The sequence below is a fragment of the Haliaeetus leucocephalus genome, unplaced genomic scaffold (genome assembly GCF_000737465.1).
Source record: "Haliaeetus leucocephalus isolate CR32 unplaced genomic scaffold, Haliaeetus_leucocephalus-4.0 Scaffold175, whole genome shotgun sequence".
In the NCBI taxonomy this organism is placed as follows: domain Eukaryota; kingdom Metazoa; phylum Chordata; class Aves; order Accipitriformes; family Accipitridae; genus Haliaeetus; species Haliaeetus leucocephalus.
Window position 1 is genome coordinate 1,053,704 of NW_010972611.1, and position 16,271 is coordinate 1,069,974.

The window sequence follows — 16,271 nt, forward strand, 5'->3', positions numbered from 1 at the left end:
TGGGATTGCTGTGGGGAGTGGGGCTGCTTGAGTGGGGGGCATTGGGGGCTGCAAAGATGGGGGGCCCTGCTGCATCCCCCCCAGGGAGCGAGTGAGGGGCTTGGGGCAGCTCTTTGCCCCCTCCCACAGCGATGCCGGTGGGAGTGATGGGCTGAGGGTGCAGCCGGCTCCCCGGGGCAGGGAGTACCTATGCTGTGGTGGGCAGGACCGGGGTGCAGGGAGGGACCGAGCCCCTCATCCCTACACCTGGTGGGGCTGTCACCCTGCCCCAGGACCTGTGGATTGGGATGCTGAGGGGGTCTGAAGGGTGGCACCCCAAATTTGCTGGTTTGGGAGATCTCCTCTCATCTCGGTCATCCCCTTGCTCCAGGACACTTGGTGGGGAGAGGAGGGCTGGGGTGAGCAGAGGCAAGGAGGGTGCTGGGGGGGGTTTACAGGGTGCTGGGTAATACCGGGGTGCCCCGACTCCTGGGTCCTCCCCCCCACCGCAGCCCTGACTGTGCCGCATTGCCGGGGGCTGGCTGCGGCATGTCTCTGTGCCTCAGTTTCCCCCATGTGCCGGGGCATGCTGCGCTGCGGGGCGCTGCCAGCTCTTTGTTCACTGGCTGGCGGGGTGGGGTGGGTGGCGGTGGGGATGGCAGTCCCCCAAGAGACCCCCGGCCATCCCATTGCCGCAGCCGCCCTCATCCTTCCCATCCCCACAGCCTTGACCATGGGGATGGCAGTAGGGACCCCCCCACACACAGATGAGTGTCAGTGGGACCAAAACCCCCTCAGTGTGGGTCTGAATCTCCAATTAACCCCTGACAATTTGGGGTTCGCAGGAGGAGCCCCTGGGGTGGGGCAGGTGGGAAACCCCCGCACTCACTCCCAAAGGGGTCTTCCTTCACCCCCTGCCTTGGGAGAAGGCAGGGGGGGACAGTTGGTGCCCCCCATCACATCGCAGGACACTATGGGGTGCAAGGAAAGGTGGGGACCCATGGGGGAGTGGGGCTGAGACCTGGCAAACTCACTCTCTGGGGCAGCTCCATGGGGTCCAAGTGGCAGCTCAGCCCCGGCCCCTCACTGCACACACCCGCTGGAGACTCAGTGCCAGCAGGATTGCCTGCCACCATCCCCAACCCCCGCTTCCCAGCTCATCCCTGTCTGCCCGGAGGAAACTGAGGCACAGCGGGGTAGCTCAGCTCCATCCCTGCCCCTGTCCCCCCAACTGCAGGCTGCCACAGGGTAGTGCTGGCACAGCCTGGGGAGGGGGAGAGCCATAGCCCCCAAACTCCTCTCACCCCACACTTTGCCGGCAGCCCCTGGCATGGGGGGGTCCCGGGGCTACTCCCCCCCTCGTTTGCCTTTCAGCGTCATCGAGAACCAGCAGACGCTGATGACCTTGACCCGGGCTGACATGAGGATGCTGCGGGACCTCAGGAGCCTGTGAGCACCCCGGGGTGGGGTCCCTGCACAGGGAAATGGGGGGGGCTGGGGGATCCCCAGAGCTTGATCTCACTGCAGGGAGGTGAAGTGGGGTGCTCCTAGGATGGGGATTCGGGGTCCCCAGTGTGGGTGCTCAGCCCTTCCCTCCCCCAGCACCATCTCCAGGTCGGGGCTGCAGCACGTCTCTGCCGACGCCTTCCTGGACACCCCCAGGCTGAGCTATGTGTGAGTATCCCCCCGCAATTCCCTCCCCCAACCACCCCCCCCTCCCAGTTTGGAGTCTCGGCCCCCCATCCCCACAGGCACTCGGCCCCACTGCAGGGTGGCTTGTCCCCACGCCCGGGCAGGATCGATGGTGTCCCACTGTCCATCGGCATATCAGCTGGGCTGGGGGGGGCCGCGTGGGGCTCTGCCGCTGAGTGGGAAACCATCGATCGAGGGCAGGAGTGCAGGCAGCTGCCTGCTCCCCTGGGAGCTCCGTGCTGCCCTGATATGGGAGGGGACCCCAGAGAGCAGGGACACACACACCCTGTCTTGGGGTGTGTGAGGCCTCCCCCCTTGCAGGGAGGTGCCTAAAGGCTGGTGGCACCCTGGCAGAGGTGGTTTTGCTTGGTCACGGTGTGACAGTGGTGACCCGGGTGCTGCCCTGTGCCCCGGCCAGACCCTCTGCAAGAGTGGGGTGATGCAGGACAGGGGTCTGCAGTGGGAAGGGGGGGCTGACCGCGGGGTCTGTCCCGGCAGGAATCTTTCCTCCAATGCGCTGCAGAGCCTTTCCTGGAAGACCTTCCAGCATCTGCCCCTGCAACAGCTGTGAGTGATGGTGAAGCGGGGGGGAGAAGGCGGGTGTGGAGTATCCCTCACCGGGGAGATACCCCGGGGTGATGTGGAGGCAGGGATGGGGCTGGGGCTGCAGTGAGATGGCGGCTCTGACAACCACGGGCATGGCGACAGGGACAGGGGTGGCACATGTGGCACGCTACCTGGCCCTGGGTGCATCCGGGAGCACCGGCAGCACTCGGTGCAGGATCAGTGCCACCAGGGTTGGGGCTGCCAGCATCCAGCCTCATCTGACCTCGCTGGGGATGTATACACCTAGGCCACCGCAGCTTGTTTGACCCCTTGTCCTCTTCCCTGTCTCATCTCAGCATCCTGGTGGGAAATCCCTTCAACTGCTCCTGCGGCCTCCGCTGGTTGCAACTCTGGCAGAATGGGAGCCGGGCCGAGCTGGGGAACCAGTCGCTGGGCTGCTGGGAGGGCAGCGTACTAGTCCCCCTGGGCAGACAGCCCCTCCACGCCTGCGGTACATGGCAGGGGACCCCACTGGATGCCAGCTTTGTCGTCCCCTCCGCCCCATCCTGAGTCACTTGGCTGGGGAGAGCATGGGATGTATGGTGGAAGGGTGGGGGGACACGATGTGGCCCCGCTCACCCCATTCTCTTTGGCAGAGCCCCCGACCGTCCGCATCGAACACCCCGAGTGGGTGCTGCGCCAAGGCGACAGCGTCAACCTCACCTGCCACATCGCCGCCGAGTCACTGGCCACTGGGGAATGGGTGGTCCCAGAGGTGGGACCCGAGCTGCCCATCGTCACCAAGGTAAGCTGATCCTCCCCGGGGCACAGCCGGCGACCTTCCCGGCAGCACCATCCCCGCTGTAGCAGCCTCTCACTGGTGGGGTGGGCATGGGGGGAGGCAGGAGCTGGCACAGCTCGGGGGAGATGGCGGGGGGCTGTTTGCTCACCCTGTCCCAGTGCTTCCCACAGCTCTCAGACTGGGAAATTGTCCTGGAGATCAGCAATGTCTCCTCTAACCTCAACCACAAAGAACTGACGTGCCGGGCGGAGAATGTAGTGGGGCCAGCAGAGGACAGCGTGATGCTGAATGTCACCTGTGAGCAGCCTGGAGGGGGCCGGCATGGGGTCCGGGTGAGGGGACTGACTCAGGAACCCACCCAGCTCTGTTTCCCCCAGTCCCCCCCGTGATCCTTCTCCTGCATGAAGCCATCCCCCAACACTTCTGGTGCATCCCCTTCTCGGTGGACGGTAATCCGGTCCCCAGCATCCGCTGGCTCTTCAATGGCACAGCCCTGGCCGAGGGACCCTACATCCACACCCGGATCGTCGAGTACGAGCACAACTCCACCGTCCTCCACGGCTGCCTCCAGCTCAACCGTCCCACGCATGTCAACAACGGCAACTACACCCTCCTGGTCCGCAATCCCCTGGGCTTTGCCACCCGCAGCATCCAGGGACGTTTCATGGAAAACCCCTTCAGCTTCAGCCCCGAGGAGCCCATCCCTGGTAGGTGCCAGGCAGAGGGGGCTGCCCCGAGGTTCCTCCCGTACCCCGGTCTTGGTGGATGAGATGTGCCACGTCTTTCCTTGCATTGGTGTGCAAAATGGGTTATATCTGGCTCTCCGAGCAAGCTCTGACGTGCCTCAGTTTCCGCCAGGATGGGAGCGGGCAAGGACGGGGCACTCTTGCTTGGAGAATAACGAGTGTTTCTCCTTTCTCTCTCCCTTTGGGCTGCACCAGTGTCTCTGTCTCCACTGGGTGAGTGAGCGGGCACACTGCACCCCACAGGGTCCCCGCTGCAGCGGGCATAACCCCCTGCCCCAGCCCCCCCTTCAAGCCATGCATCCCCCACCACCACCTTGCCGGGACCAGCCCAGGGGATGGGGACCCCTCTGCCCCATGTTCACTCTGTGCCCTTCTCCCTGCCCCAGGCACCAGGAACAGCTCTCTGGAGGGGCCCGTGGAAACAACGGACGAGCACACGTTCGGGGTGAGGGGATGCTCCGTGGTTTGGGCTGGGGGGACCAGGAGACCCACGGAAGGGTGGGACAAATCCTTAGGGTGCAGCCAAACCAGAGCCAAGTGGGATTGAGGCATGCGATTGGGGATGAAGGGCAGAGTCCCACTGCCTCAGTTTCCCCTGCAGCAGCTCCTGGGACTTGTGGCCATCACAGCCCCCCAAGGGCTGGGAGAAGGGACCTGGTGGGACCCCAACCTGAGCCCCATCCCTGCCATCACCAGGTCTCGGTGGCCGTGGCGTTGGCCGTGTTCGCCTGCCTCTTCCTCTCCATCATGCTCATCGTGCTCAACAAGTGCGGGCGCCGGTCCAAGTTCGGCATTAACCGTGAGTCCCCCCCACCTTGCCCGGCATCGTGGGGGATTCGAGCCGTGGCACAGGGACACCCTGGTTCCTGCATCCATGGGATGGCTGGGGCTGTGCTGGGTACCCGAGTTAGGACACGGCTGTGGGGTGATGGTCCCTGTGGGGTGGGGACCATGGGTGGGGACTGTGGAGGGGTGCCGGGTCCGTCCCCCCCCGCCCCCAGCAGCACGGGCAGCAGCTGCTAATTCACTCCTGGAATGGATTCAGCCTCTAAATGGGTTTGATCGGGCTGCCTGGCCCCCAGGGGCCGGCTGAGGTGGGCGGGGGGGATGCTCGGCAGAGCCTGGCACTAGCTGCACTGGTTGAGGGGGGGCTGCGGGACCCCCCCCCGATGGCCTTGTCCTTGTCCCTGCAAGGCTCGGCGGTGCTGGCCCAAGAGGATGACCTGGCCATGTCCCTGCACTTCATGAACCTGGGCAGCAGCCCCCTCTCCTCGGCAGAGAGCAAGCTGGAGGGGCTGAAAAGCAACTTCATTGAGAACCCCCAGTATTTCTGCGATGCCTGTAAGGGCTGGGGTGGGAGACGACACGACCGCGGTTCCCCAGCATCCTCCCATGCACTCGTCCCTGTCCCGGGGTGGGGGGGGCACTGACGGTTGGGGGTCCCCCCAGGCGTGCATCATGTGCAGCGGCGGGACATCGTGCTGAAGTGGGAGCTGGGCGAAGGTGCCTTCGGGAAGGTTTTCTTGGCCGAGTGCTACAACCTTCTCCCAGAGCAGGAGAAGATGCTGGTGGCCGTGAAGGTGAGGAGGGGGGGACAATGCTGGGGGGGCAGTGGGGGGTGTTGGTCAATGCCGGGCTGACGCCGTGTGCCGGCAGGCGCTGAAGGAGGTGACGGAAAGCGCCCGCTTGGATTTCCAACGTGAAGCCGAGCTGCTGACGGTGCTGCAGCACGAACACATCGTCAAGTTTTACGGCGTCTGCACCGAAGGCGAACCCCTCATCATGGTCTTCGAGTACATGAAGCACGGCGACCTCAACCGCTTCCTCAGGTGGGTTCGGGGGCAGGGGGGGGTCCCATCCCACCCCCCCCCACTGCTGTTCCATCAGCACAGCCAGCCTGCTCCCTGCTAATGCAGCCCTCCTTGCAATATTGATTAGATTAGCTGTCTGAGAGGCTTAAATAGAGAGAGATTGGCCATCAGCTGGAATAAGCAGAGACTTTTCGATTGCCCCCCCAGGTATTGCTGCTAGACGGGGGGGGGGGGGGGGGGGGCTGCCAGAGGCATCGCTTTAGTGGCCGTGCGATGAGCTCTGAGACGTGGCTTTTATGATTATTGTTATGGGAGTTGGCATTAATGGTTCTGCCGAGCAGAACCCCCCCCCAGCTCCCGGCCGCAGCAGCCCCAGCACAGTTGTCAACCGCGCTCAGCATCAAAGGCAGAGCGGCTGGAGGCGGCCGGAGCCACGCTGGCCCCTGGCCTGCCTCGCACGCCCCGCTTCACACGCGCCGTCACGCTTTCACACCCGGCCTGCGTGGGCTTGCAGCCCCTGACACGCAGCCTTCCCTGGCGTGACGGTCCGTGCATGTGCATGCATGCATTCGCACACGTACACACCCTTCTCTGGCAGTTGTGCACACCTTTTCCCTGTGCATGCACACCCTTCCCTGGCATGCATGCATACAGGTGCACATTTTTCCCCTGTGCATGCACACACACGTGCACGCTCTTCCCTGGGATGTGTGCACATATGCATATATGCTTCCCCTCTGTGCATGCACGTGTGCGCACCCTTCCCTTGCATGCATACATACAAGTGCACGCGTGCCAGGGAAGGATGCACAAATGCGTGTGCATGCCCTTGCCCTGGGTGCCTGCACACACGCGCACACCCTTCTCTGGCATGTGTGCACACAAGTGCACACCTTTTCCATGTGCATGCCTTCCCCCTGTGCATGCACACACGTGCACACCCTTCTCCAGCATGCATGCGCACAGGTGTGTGCCCACCTCTGTTATCTGCGCACATATGTGCACACCCTTCCCCTGTGTGCACGCACACATGTGTACGCCCCTCCCTGGCATGCATGCACATATGTGTGTGCCCTTCCCCTGTGTGCATGCACACACATGTATACATCCTCCCCTGGCAAATGGGCACATGTATGTGTGTGCAATTCCCCTGTGTGCATGCACACACGTGCATACCCTTCCCTGGCACGCACGCATACCTGCTCGGCCCTTTCCCCTGTGCATGTGTGCAAATGTGCACACCCTTCCCTGGCATGCACGCATACAAGTGCATGCCTTTCCCTTGTGCGTGCACACACACGCACACCCTTCCCTGGCACATGTGCATGCCCTTCCCCTATGTGCCTGCACACACACGTGCACTTCCTTCCCTGGCACGCATGCATATGTGTGTGCACCCACCCTTCCCCTGTGTGCATGCACGTGTGCACCTCCTCCCTGGCACGCGTGTGCGCAGCCCTTCCCCTGCTTTTGCACGCCCTCTCCCACACACGTATCTGCCCACCCACCCCCATATGCGTCTTGTCCCCCGCTCCGAGCAGCCCCTCTGCCCTGGCAGGTCTCACGGCCCCGATGCCAAGATCCTGGACCAGGGGCAGGGGCAGCCCTGCGGGCAGCTGACGCTGAGCCACATGCTGCAGATCGCCACGCAGATCGCTTCGGGCATGGTCTATCTCGCCTCCCTCCACTTTGTCCACCGTGACCTGGCCACCCGTAACTGCCTGGTGGGCCATGACCTGGTGGTGAAGATCGGGGATTTTGGCATGTCCCGGGACATCTACAGCACTGACTATTACCGGGTGAGTGGGCTGGTGAGCTGCCCCCTCCTTGCCCACAAGCTGGGACAGGCTGGGAGGGGCAGGCACGCTCAATTTTCCCTCTTAGCTGCTGCCTCCATCTCCGTCCATATTTAATCATAGACTGGGTTGGAAGGGACCTTTAAAGGTCACCTAGTCTGACACCGCCCCCCGCCATGAGCGGGGACATCTCCCACTCGATCGGGTTGCTCAGAGCCCCGTCCAACCCGACCTCGAATGTCTCCAGTGATGGGGCATCGACCATCTCTCTGGGCACCCTGGGCCGGTGTCTCACCACCTCCAGTGTAAAACATTTCTTCCTGACATCTGGCCTGAGGCGTGCTTAATGAGCAGGGCTAGGGCTGGGGAGGGGCAAGTGGTGGTGGGCTGTGTCCCTGCCCCGCTGACGCCCCGCTGTGGGCAGGTGGGGGGCAGGACCATGCTGCCCATCCGCTGGATGCCCCCCGAGAGCATCCTCTACCGTAAATTCACCACTGAGAGTGATATCTGGAGCTTCGGTGTGGTGCTCTGGGAGATCTTCACCTACGGGAAGCAGCCCTGGTACCAGCTCTCCAACACCGAGGTGAGCGAGGGAGGGGGATGAGGATGGCAGCAGACCCCCATGGGGGTACCTGGGGGGGGGGGTGGGGTGTTGGGGTGGGGTACTCCATCTCCATCCCTGGTTCCCGCAGGCCATTGAGTGCATCACGCAGGGACGGGAGCTGGAACGTCCTCGCACGTGTCCCTCCGAGGTGTACGCCATCATGCAGAGCTGCTGGCAGCGGGAGCCCCAGCAACGCCGGCCCATCAAGGAGATCCACAGCCGTCTTCAGGCCCTCGTCAAGACCCCCCCCGTCTATCTGGACATACTAGGCTGAGCGGGGACCCCCACCCAACCTCCGCTCCTTGCTGTTCCCCCTGCCCTCCCTGCTGCCCGGGGCTGTGGCTCTCCCCCAACCCAATGGAGCCCCTTGGACTGATGCCTTGATGGGGGGAGAGGGCTGAAACCTTATTTATAGTGGAAAATGCCAGCCCAGCAGCATGGGGGGGGCTGTAGGGCTGGGCTGGGGGACCCCCAAGGCTGTGCCCCCCTGAGGTTGTGGTCATGCTCCCAGGCTCCTTGGCATTTCCCTGGCATGTTGGGCGGGAGGTGCTTGGCTGATATAGGGTTTGCTCTGGGGAGGGGCAGGCAGAGCTGAAAGCCCCTCCAGCACTGGGTCTATGCCGGTGTGGGAGCTGGGGGGGCTCAGCTCTCTGGGGGGATGTGGGCAGCCTGTGGCTTGGCTGCTCCTTTGTCCCCCATCCCAGTTCCTGGCTGGTGGGGACACCCCACGCTCGCCCGCTCTGCAGCAAAACTGGTCGATAATAAAACTGTCCATCTCTTCCCTGCGCTGGGACCCACCTGCTCTGGGGTGTCTGCCAGACATGGGGTGGGATGGAGGGCTTTTGGGGAGAAAAAGGGGCTTTTTGGAGCTGGGAGGTTCCGGCTGGGGAGCTGGAGGGGATGTACTGCCCCAGGAATTCCAGGATGCAGGGATGATGTGTACCCAGGATTCTGGGATGCAGGGATGATGTGTGCCCAGGATCGCAGGATGTTGTGTGCCTGGGATGCAGGACCGATGTCCCTGTCCCCAGCCCAGAGAAGGATTATTTTGTCTATGCCACGGGGACCACCTTGGGCATCCCTCGAGGGATGCTCACGCTATACCCTAGCCTGGGCACCTGGGTCCCCTCACCAAGGGGTCTGGAGTGGGATGGGACCTCACAGCACAAAGCCAACCCCCCGCCCAAAAAGGACAAAACCCTCCCTTCCCCACACCCCGTCATTGGAGCCAGGGGGTTATCGCATGCCCTGTAGCATCCACTTCATCATCTTTTCCCTGGGCTCTTGGGCCGCCTTGGTAATGGTTGAGACCTGGATCTGACTGTAATGGAGCTGAATTGATTTCATCTGGCTAATTAGGTAGTGCAGGCAGGGCCCTGGCAGCTCCTTTGTTACCCACTGCGACCTGAGATAAGCACGAGGAAAGTGGTGTCACAGGGGAAACTGAGGCACGGTGCAAGGTGGGAGCAGCCGGTGGGGGGTTCCGTGGCAGTTGCCGAGGGGCTTGGGGCTGGCACGGCGCACAGCTGTGCCAGGTGGCCAGGGCTGGATGCGGCATGATGAGAGCTGGAGGAAACTGGAGCCGTCCCCAGCGTCCTGTGGCTCCCAGCCTGTAATCCATCCACAAACCCTGCAGCGGGGCTGGATCCAGCCCCCAGCCTGGGGCTCCGGTCCCTCCATCTGGCCCTAAATCTTTGCTGAGGGTCCAGCCCCAGGGACATGGGGAGCCAGCGTGGGCAGGATCCAGTCCCGCTCGAGCGCAGCCCAGCTGGCAGAGCCCCCCACCTGCTTCCTTGGGGTCTCTCTAATCACTGCCTGTGCTGATTTATGGCCTTTTTCCCTCTTATCTAATTTGAGGAAGGAACAAGATTACAACCTTGAGCTTTTCCAGCCCCGTGCCGCAGATTGCCGCAGACCAACGCCCCAGAAGGGACCATGCATGGTGGTGAACCGCCCCCCCAAGCAAGGTGGGCTTCCCCGCTGCCGTGCCTCAGTTTCCCCCATGGGACGGCAGTGCCTCAGTTTCCCCCATGGAGGTGGCTGTGCCTCAGTTTCCCCTTTAGGCTGGTCAGGGAAGGGTTAAGCCCCCCCCCCAGCCCCTCTCCCTGAAGGGTTCAACCCTGATTGATTTTATTCCCCCCCTCCTGCTGCAGTTTCTCCATTTCACTCGCTCCAGGGGGAGCGGTAATGGACTCTGGCAATGAGGTAATTAACGGCTCTGCTCCCTGGCAAAGCTGCCCGCCCCAGCGGCACCACGGTCTGGCCCCACTAACGGGGGTTAATGAAGGTTGGGGGGTCCCGGGCCCGATTCTGCCTCTTGCAGCCAACACAACTGCAAAGAGTCACTGGTGGGCCATGGCCGCATCCTGCACAGGGGGTCCCACCCCAGCCCAACTGCCCTCCTGCTCCCCGATGCTGCTACCTCGGATGCTGGTGGGGCTGGGTTTGCTCCCTGGGGGGTCCCACTCCCCCAGAAGCCCCTATGGGGACCCCTGGGTCCCTCCTAAGGAGTCCAGCCATTTGTTTTGGGGTTCCCCCTCCCTCCCAAGGATAGGGGGGATGGTTTTGGGGGATGCAGCTGTGTCCCAGCACTGTGGGTCCTGGGGGGGCTGAGCACTGGCTGGACCTTGCGCAGCCCCCAGCTGCCCCTAAGTGCACTTGGGGGTCCCCGTCCCCTCCGGCACCGGGGGTCTCAGGGGAGCTGCAAAGGCATCTCGGTCCTAAGGCACAGCTGAAGTGCTGCTGAAGTGTCCCTGAGCAATATTTCCCCACTGCCCTGGGGACGCCCTGGGGACACCTTATTTAAGAGCATCAGGGGGCAGTGGGGCACTTCCACACCAGATTCCTGGCTCTGGATGTCCCCAGCTTGTCCCGGCCCTGATGTCCCCAGCCCAGGACCCCTCTGCATCCACAACCCCCACAGCCTTGGTGCTCATCCCTGCTCTGGGAAGTGCCATTTCGGGGTGGCCACAGCAGACCCCCAGCTGTGGGTGGGCTTGATCCTAATGGAACCCCAGGGCTGGTAAGGGGGAGGGGGGGCAGCTGAGCCACCCTGGGACATGAAAATCTTTATGAGTGATTAGAGCTATTACTGTAACGAGGAAAGGCAATTAACGGCGCCTTGACATCAGTTGAGGCCAGCTAATGTACGTGTGCTTGCTGGGAGCAGGGGGCGGCTGGCCATGGGGAGGTGGGAGACACATGTGGTGCTGAGCTGCCTGGCCGGGGGTCCCAGGATGGGGGTGAGACGTGGCGGCGGATCCTGGGATGTAGGTGGGATGTATGGTCAGGAGCCCGGAATATAGGTTAGTAGGTGTGATATATGGCCAGGATCCCAGGGATGTAGGAGTGATATATGGCCAGGATCCTGGGATACAGGGCTGGTGCAAGGCCAGGGATTCCAGGATATGGGGGTGATGTATGGCCAGGGGTCCCAGGATGCAGGGGAAACACATGGCCAGGGATCCCGCCATGTAGGGATGGGGTCTCTGGGATGCAGAGGTGATACATGCCTGTGATCCTGGGATGCAGACATGATGTGTTTCTGGGATGCAGACATGATGTGTTTCTGGGATTCTGGGATGTGGGGATGTGTGCCTGGGGTGCTGAGAGGCAGGGACAATCTGTGCCCAGGATGCAGGGACAACATGTGCCTGGGATCCTGGGATGCAGGAATGATGTGTACCTGGGATGTCAGGATGTGGGGACAATGTATGCCCAGGATGCTGGGATGCATGTATGATGTGTGCCCAGGATGCAGGGAAGATCTGTGCCTGGAATGCCAGGACGATGTGTACCTGGGATGGCGGGATGCGGCAACAACATGTGCTCGGGGTGCAGGGGCGATGTGTGCCCGGGCTGCAGGGATCCTGGGACGGTGTGTGCCCGGGATGCTGGGCACCAACCCTGGGCTCTGCTCTGCGCTGCCACCAGATGCTGCTGTTCAGCCGAAGGAAACCTCCGTCCCCGCTGCCCCTCACAGCACAGAGCAGCAGCCGCTCCGCCGGGGGTCCCGTCTGCCCCCCCCCCCCCCCCCCCGACCCTGCGGGACACCCCAGATCAAGACCTGCACCCATGGGTGCCAGCCCTGGGTGGGGACCTCTGGGGAGGAGAAGCCGGGGGTGGGTGCAGAGCTCCCCACTCCCGGCGGTGCCACGGTCTCCATCCGCTCCTGTGCAGAGTCCTGCTGTCACCAGCCGTGGGGTGGGCAGAGCTAGCCCCACTGCCGAAGGGTCACTGGTCCCCACAGAGACCTCAGGAGATGGGGACACCATCCAGCACTGGGACCCGGCCGAGGGGCCGCGCTGGGATGTCCCCACAGACCCCCGCCCCACCCAGCGCCGTGTGCGAGCGGCCCCGGTGATGATGTTGTTCCAAAACACGCTGGTTTCTGGCCAGAAAAGAAAAAAAAAAGAAAAAAACCCTAAGGTTTTTTTTTTTTTTCCCTTTTCCGTAGTCATCTCCGCGTCCAAACTTCCTGAGAGTGGCTCTGGCCCTCCCTCCACTTCCGACGGCTGCGTTGTGCCGTCCCGGCTGGCTGAGGCAACGGGCCAGGCCAGCCCCGCGTGGGGGGCCATCGCACCCCAACCCTGCCTGCCACCACGGCCCCCGGCCAGGTGAGTGCCACCATCCCCAGCCTGGGGCACTTGGGTCCTGGGGGTGGGTTTGGGGGGATTTGCACTGTGCCCTGCCAGGGTGCTGCTGGAGGCAGTGGTCCCGAGTACCATGGCGGGGGCTTGGGGACATCGCAGGTCCCCATGGCTGAGGCAAAGGGACAGAGGCGGGGGGGAACGGTGGGGGTGGGACAGTGGATGGGGTGTGGGACGGTGCTGCGACACCCGTGGTGACCTGATTGCTGACCCTAACCCTGACCCTAACCCCAACCCCAACCCTAACCTTCACCCTCGCCCCCCTCACCCTCACCCAGCCCCATCCCTGTGGGTTCGCAGCCCCCGGAGGAAACGTGTCAGCCCTTGGAGGAAGCGCAGGGGCAGAGATAGTGGCTCTGGGGGGGGGCCCAGCACAGTGCCCGCCCGGGGATGGGCCAGGGCTGGTCCCCTGGTCCCCAGCCCTCACCCCAGCCACCCCCCCCCATCACTGGCAGGCCATGGTCCCCATCCTACTCAGGGGGTGCTTGGGGCACCCATGGGTTGGGGAGCACTGGCTCTTGTGGAGTCTCTTGCCACTATGGCAACTTTGGGGGGGCTCTTCCCCACTGCTGGGCCCCCCAACGAGGAGCAGATGGGGCCTGGCAGTGTGTTTTGATGAATCCTCGCTTTTCCTGCCAGCATCTCCCAGCGGTTCCTGTTGTTGCAGCCGTGCTGGGACCCCCCAACCCCCTCCCTACATTGCTAGAGCAGGGGATGGGGCCGGATGGGGAGGGCTGGGAGGGTGTCCCCCAGTTCTGTTCCCTAGGAGGGTCCAGGGGAGGGAATTTTGCCTGTGGATGAGCAATTAACTCCTCACCACCAGGAGCTGATGGGAAATGGGGGGAAACTTTCCCACTAAACAGTTTTTCCACACAAAACTGGCTGCTCTGGGACAAAGGGGGGTCGCTCCCTCCCTCCACCCCCTTATTTGGCCCCAAACCACAGCACAGCCCTGGCGAGGGGGAGGATGGACTCGGGGGGCTGCCGGGACAGCACTTTTGGGGTGTCCCATGGCTGGAGTGGCATGGAAGTGGCCATAAATCCAGCTGTGCCGACCAGGAAACCTCTGTTTCCTCCCCCGGCACGCGTGTGTTTAGCCATAAAACACGTGTCCCGGTAAACACAGCACCGCAGGCTCGGGGGGCTCGCTGTCCCTCCCCTGCCGCTGGCCCCCAGGCTGGCGGTGATCCCAGAGCCGCCCCGGCAAAGCCGGACCCTCGCTGGGTTGAGCAAGAAGCCAATGGATCCAGGAAACGCAACTGGGAATAAACATGAAATGGGTTGAAACGGGGCCACGAGGCACCATGCCAGGGTCGGGAGCCGCTGTGCCGAACTCCTCCCCAGCACCCCGGGTACGCCCCTCCCCAGCAGCACCCCACACTGGGATGGGGTGCGGTGGGAGAGGTCGCGGTGATGCCAGGATGCAGCCCTGGGGTGTCTCGGGATGCGGAGATAGGGCTGCGTGGGAACACCCAGGCTGCTGAGCGGCCGTGCCTCAGTTTCCCCTTGGCACAGGCTGGTGCTGGGGGAGCAGCGGGGGCCGGGGTTGGGGCTGTTCCCGTGCACAGAGGAATGCAAAGCCAGGTCCGAGGGGAGGCCGGAGCCTGTGCCGAAGCCCAGGCCGGGGGTGGTGGGTGGGGAGCAGGAATGCAGCGAGGCGGAGGGCGAAGCTGTCTCCCTGCTGTCTCCGTGTGCAGGATGGTGCTGCGGGCCGTGGTGCTGGCGATGCACGCCTGTCTCCTGGCCACCCTCCGCCCCAGCGACCCCAATGTCTGCAGCTACTGGGAGAGGTAGGAAGGAAGGGGGGGACTGGGGTGGGGGGGGTGATGGCGGTGAGGCCTCCCAGGACCCACCATCACCCCACGTCCTCTCCTTCGGCAGCTTCACAGCAGCGGTGAAGGAGTCCTACACCAAACCCCATGTCGTGTCCTCCACCGAGCCCTGTCCCAGGGCGCTGGGCTCCCCCCTGCCCTGCCTGCAGCAGAGGTGGGAGCAGCCCCGGCCCCACCTTGGGGACTGCAGGGTATCCCCATGGCTATGGGGGGGGGCTGGAGCAGGTCTGTCCCACTGTGGGGTGTCCCTATGGCTATGGGGGGGCTGGAGCGGGGCTGTCCCACTGTGGGGTGTCCCTATGGCTATGGGGGGGCTGGAGCGGGGCTGCTCCCATCCTAACAGTGCTGGTGTGGGGCGCAGGATAGTGTACCGCACCGAGTACCGGCAGGCAGTCCGGACCGATTACCGGAGACGCTACCAGTGCTGCTTGGGCTACTACGAGAGCCGGGACACCTGCGTCCGTGAGTGGGGCAAGGAGGGGGAGCGGCGGGGGGGGTGTCCCGGGGGCCATATCCTGGCTCCTCAAAGCCCGTCCCCCCCCCGGCTTTGTCCCCACAGCACGCTGCACCCAGGAGTGCGTCCATGGCCGGTGCGTGGCTCCCGACCTCTGCCAGTGCGAGCCGGGCTGGCGGGGCACCAACTGCTCCAGCGGTGAGGGACGGGTGTCGGGGTGCTGGGTGCGTGGGGTGGGGGAGCACGGAGGTGGGGACCCCCAGCTGGGGGTGGCAGGGTGGGGCAGTGGCTTTCCCTGGAGAGCTGGGCAGCCTGGGGTGGGACACCCTGGTTGGTTAATGGGGATGGGGAGAAGGATGGAGATTGGGATGGGATGGAGATGGGATTGGGATAGGGATGGGATATGGATGAGATTGGGATGGGATGGATAATAAAATGGGGACAGGGAATGGGATGGGGATGGAGATGGGATGGGATACACGTGAGCTGGAGATAGGATGAGGATGGGATGGGCATGGGAATGGGATGGGGATAGAGAATGGAATGGGGCTGGGGTGGGATGGGGATGGAGATAGGAGGAGGATGGGATGAAGATGGATGATGGGGCTGGGATGGGGACGTACCGGTGGTCTCCCCCATGCAGAGTGTGATGAGCAGTCATGGGGGCCGGGCTGCGGACACCACTGCAACTGCCACCATGGGGCCCCCTGCGACCCTCTGAGCGGGGTCTGCTCCTGCCCCCCTGGCTTTGCCGACCCACTGTGCCACCAGCCGTGCCCACCCGGCACCTACGGCCAGGGCTGCCGCCTGTCCTGCCCCTGCCACCACCGGGCCCCCTGCAACGCCTCCACCGGTGCCTGCCTCTGCCCCCCGGGGCTGGCCGGCCCCCTGTGAGTAGGGGCTCCCCACTCTGCACCACTGCCCCCAACCCTGGCACCCACCCGGGTGGGGGTCCCGCTCACCCTTCGCCCCCTCTCCCTGCAGCTGCGAGGTGCACTGCCCCGAGGGGATGACCTGCAGCAACCCCTGCCCTTGCCAGAATGGGGGGATCTGCCACCCCGCCAGCACTGGCACTTGTGTCTGCCCCCACGGATGGATGGTAGGTAGGCTGCGACCCCCCCTCAACGCGGTCCCTGACTCAGTTTCCCCTGCTGACCCCGGTGCTCTTTTGCAGGGGGAGATCTGCTCTGTGCCGTGCCCCCCCGGGCGCTTCGGTCCTGGCTGTCAGGGCGAGTGTCGTTGCCACAACGGGGGCCACTGTGACCCCCAGGGGGGACAGTGCCAGTGTGCCCCCGGCTTCACCGGAGAGCAGTGAGGGGGGGGGACTGGGCATGGGGGGGACAGGGGGTTGGGGGGCAGG

The 16,271-nt window shown here is 63.8% G+C and overlaps 2 protein-coding genes across 4 annotated transcripts in view; both read left to right on the forward strand.

Annotated features, from left to right (window-relative positions):
• Positions 1 to 952: 952 nt before the first annotated feature.
• On the forward strand, positions 953 to 8,263 carry NTRK1 (neurotrophic tyrosine kinase, receptor, type 1). Its single transcript, XM_010564197.1, has 17 exons — positions 953 to 969; positions 1,354 to 1,428; positions 1,582 to 1,653; positions 2,170 to 2,238; positions 2,574 to 2,728; positions 2,874 to 3,022; positions 3,190 to 3,316; positions 3,397 to 3,726; positions 3,961 to 3,978; positions 4,152 to 4,210; positions 4,462 to 4,564; positions 4,960 to 5,106; positions 5,215 to 5,345; positions 5,422 to 5,594; positions 7,135 to 7,375; positions 7,797 to 7,955; positions 8,065 to 8,263. Exons 1-17 carry the CDS (start codon positions 953 to 955, stop codon positions 8,248 to 8,250), a joined length of 2,211 nt encoding a protein of 736 aa, XP_010562499.1. The 3' UTR covers positions 8,251 to 8,263.
• Positions 8,264 to 12,518: 4,255 nt separating this feature from the next.
• The window catches only part of PEAR1 (platelet endothelial aggregation receptor 1), a 9,026-nt gene continuing 5,273 nt past the window's right edge, over positions 12,519 to 16,271 (forward strand). For all 3 annotated transcript variants that reach the window (XM_010564120.1, XM_010564122.1, XM_010564123.1), the window contains exons 1-8: positions 12,519 to 12,592; positions 14,323 to 14,415; positions 14,507 to 14,611; positions 14,819 to 14,919; positions 15,017 to 15,109; positions 15,555 to 15,801; positions 15,896 to 16,010; positions 16,086 to 16,222. In XM_010564120.1, coding sequence (XP_010562422.1) covers positions 14,324 to 14,415; positions 14,507 to 14,611; positions 14,819 to 14,919; positions 15,017 to 15,109; positions 15,555 to 15,801; positions 15,896 to 16,010; positions 16,086 to 16,222 — 890 coding nt within the window. In that variant the 5' untranslated portion in view covers positions 12,519 to 12,592; position 14,323. The remainder of the gene's footprint in view (positions 12,593 to 14,322; positions 14,416 to 14,506; positions 14,612 to 14,818; positions 14,920 to 15,016; positions 15,110 to 15,554; positions 15,802 to 15,895; positions 16,011 to 16,085; positions 16,223 to 16,271) is intronic.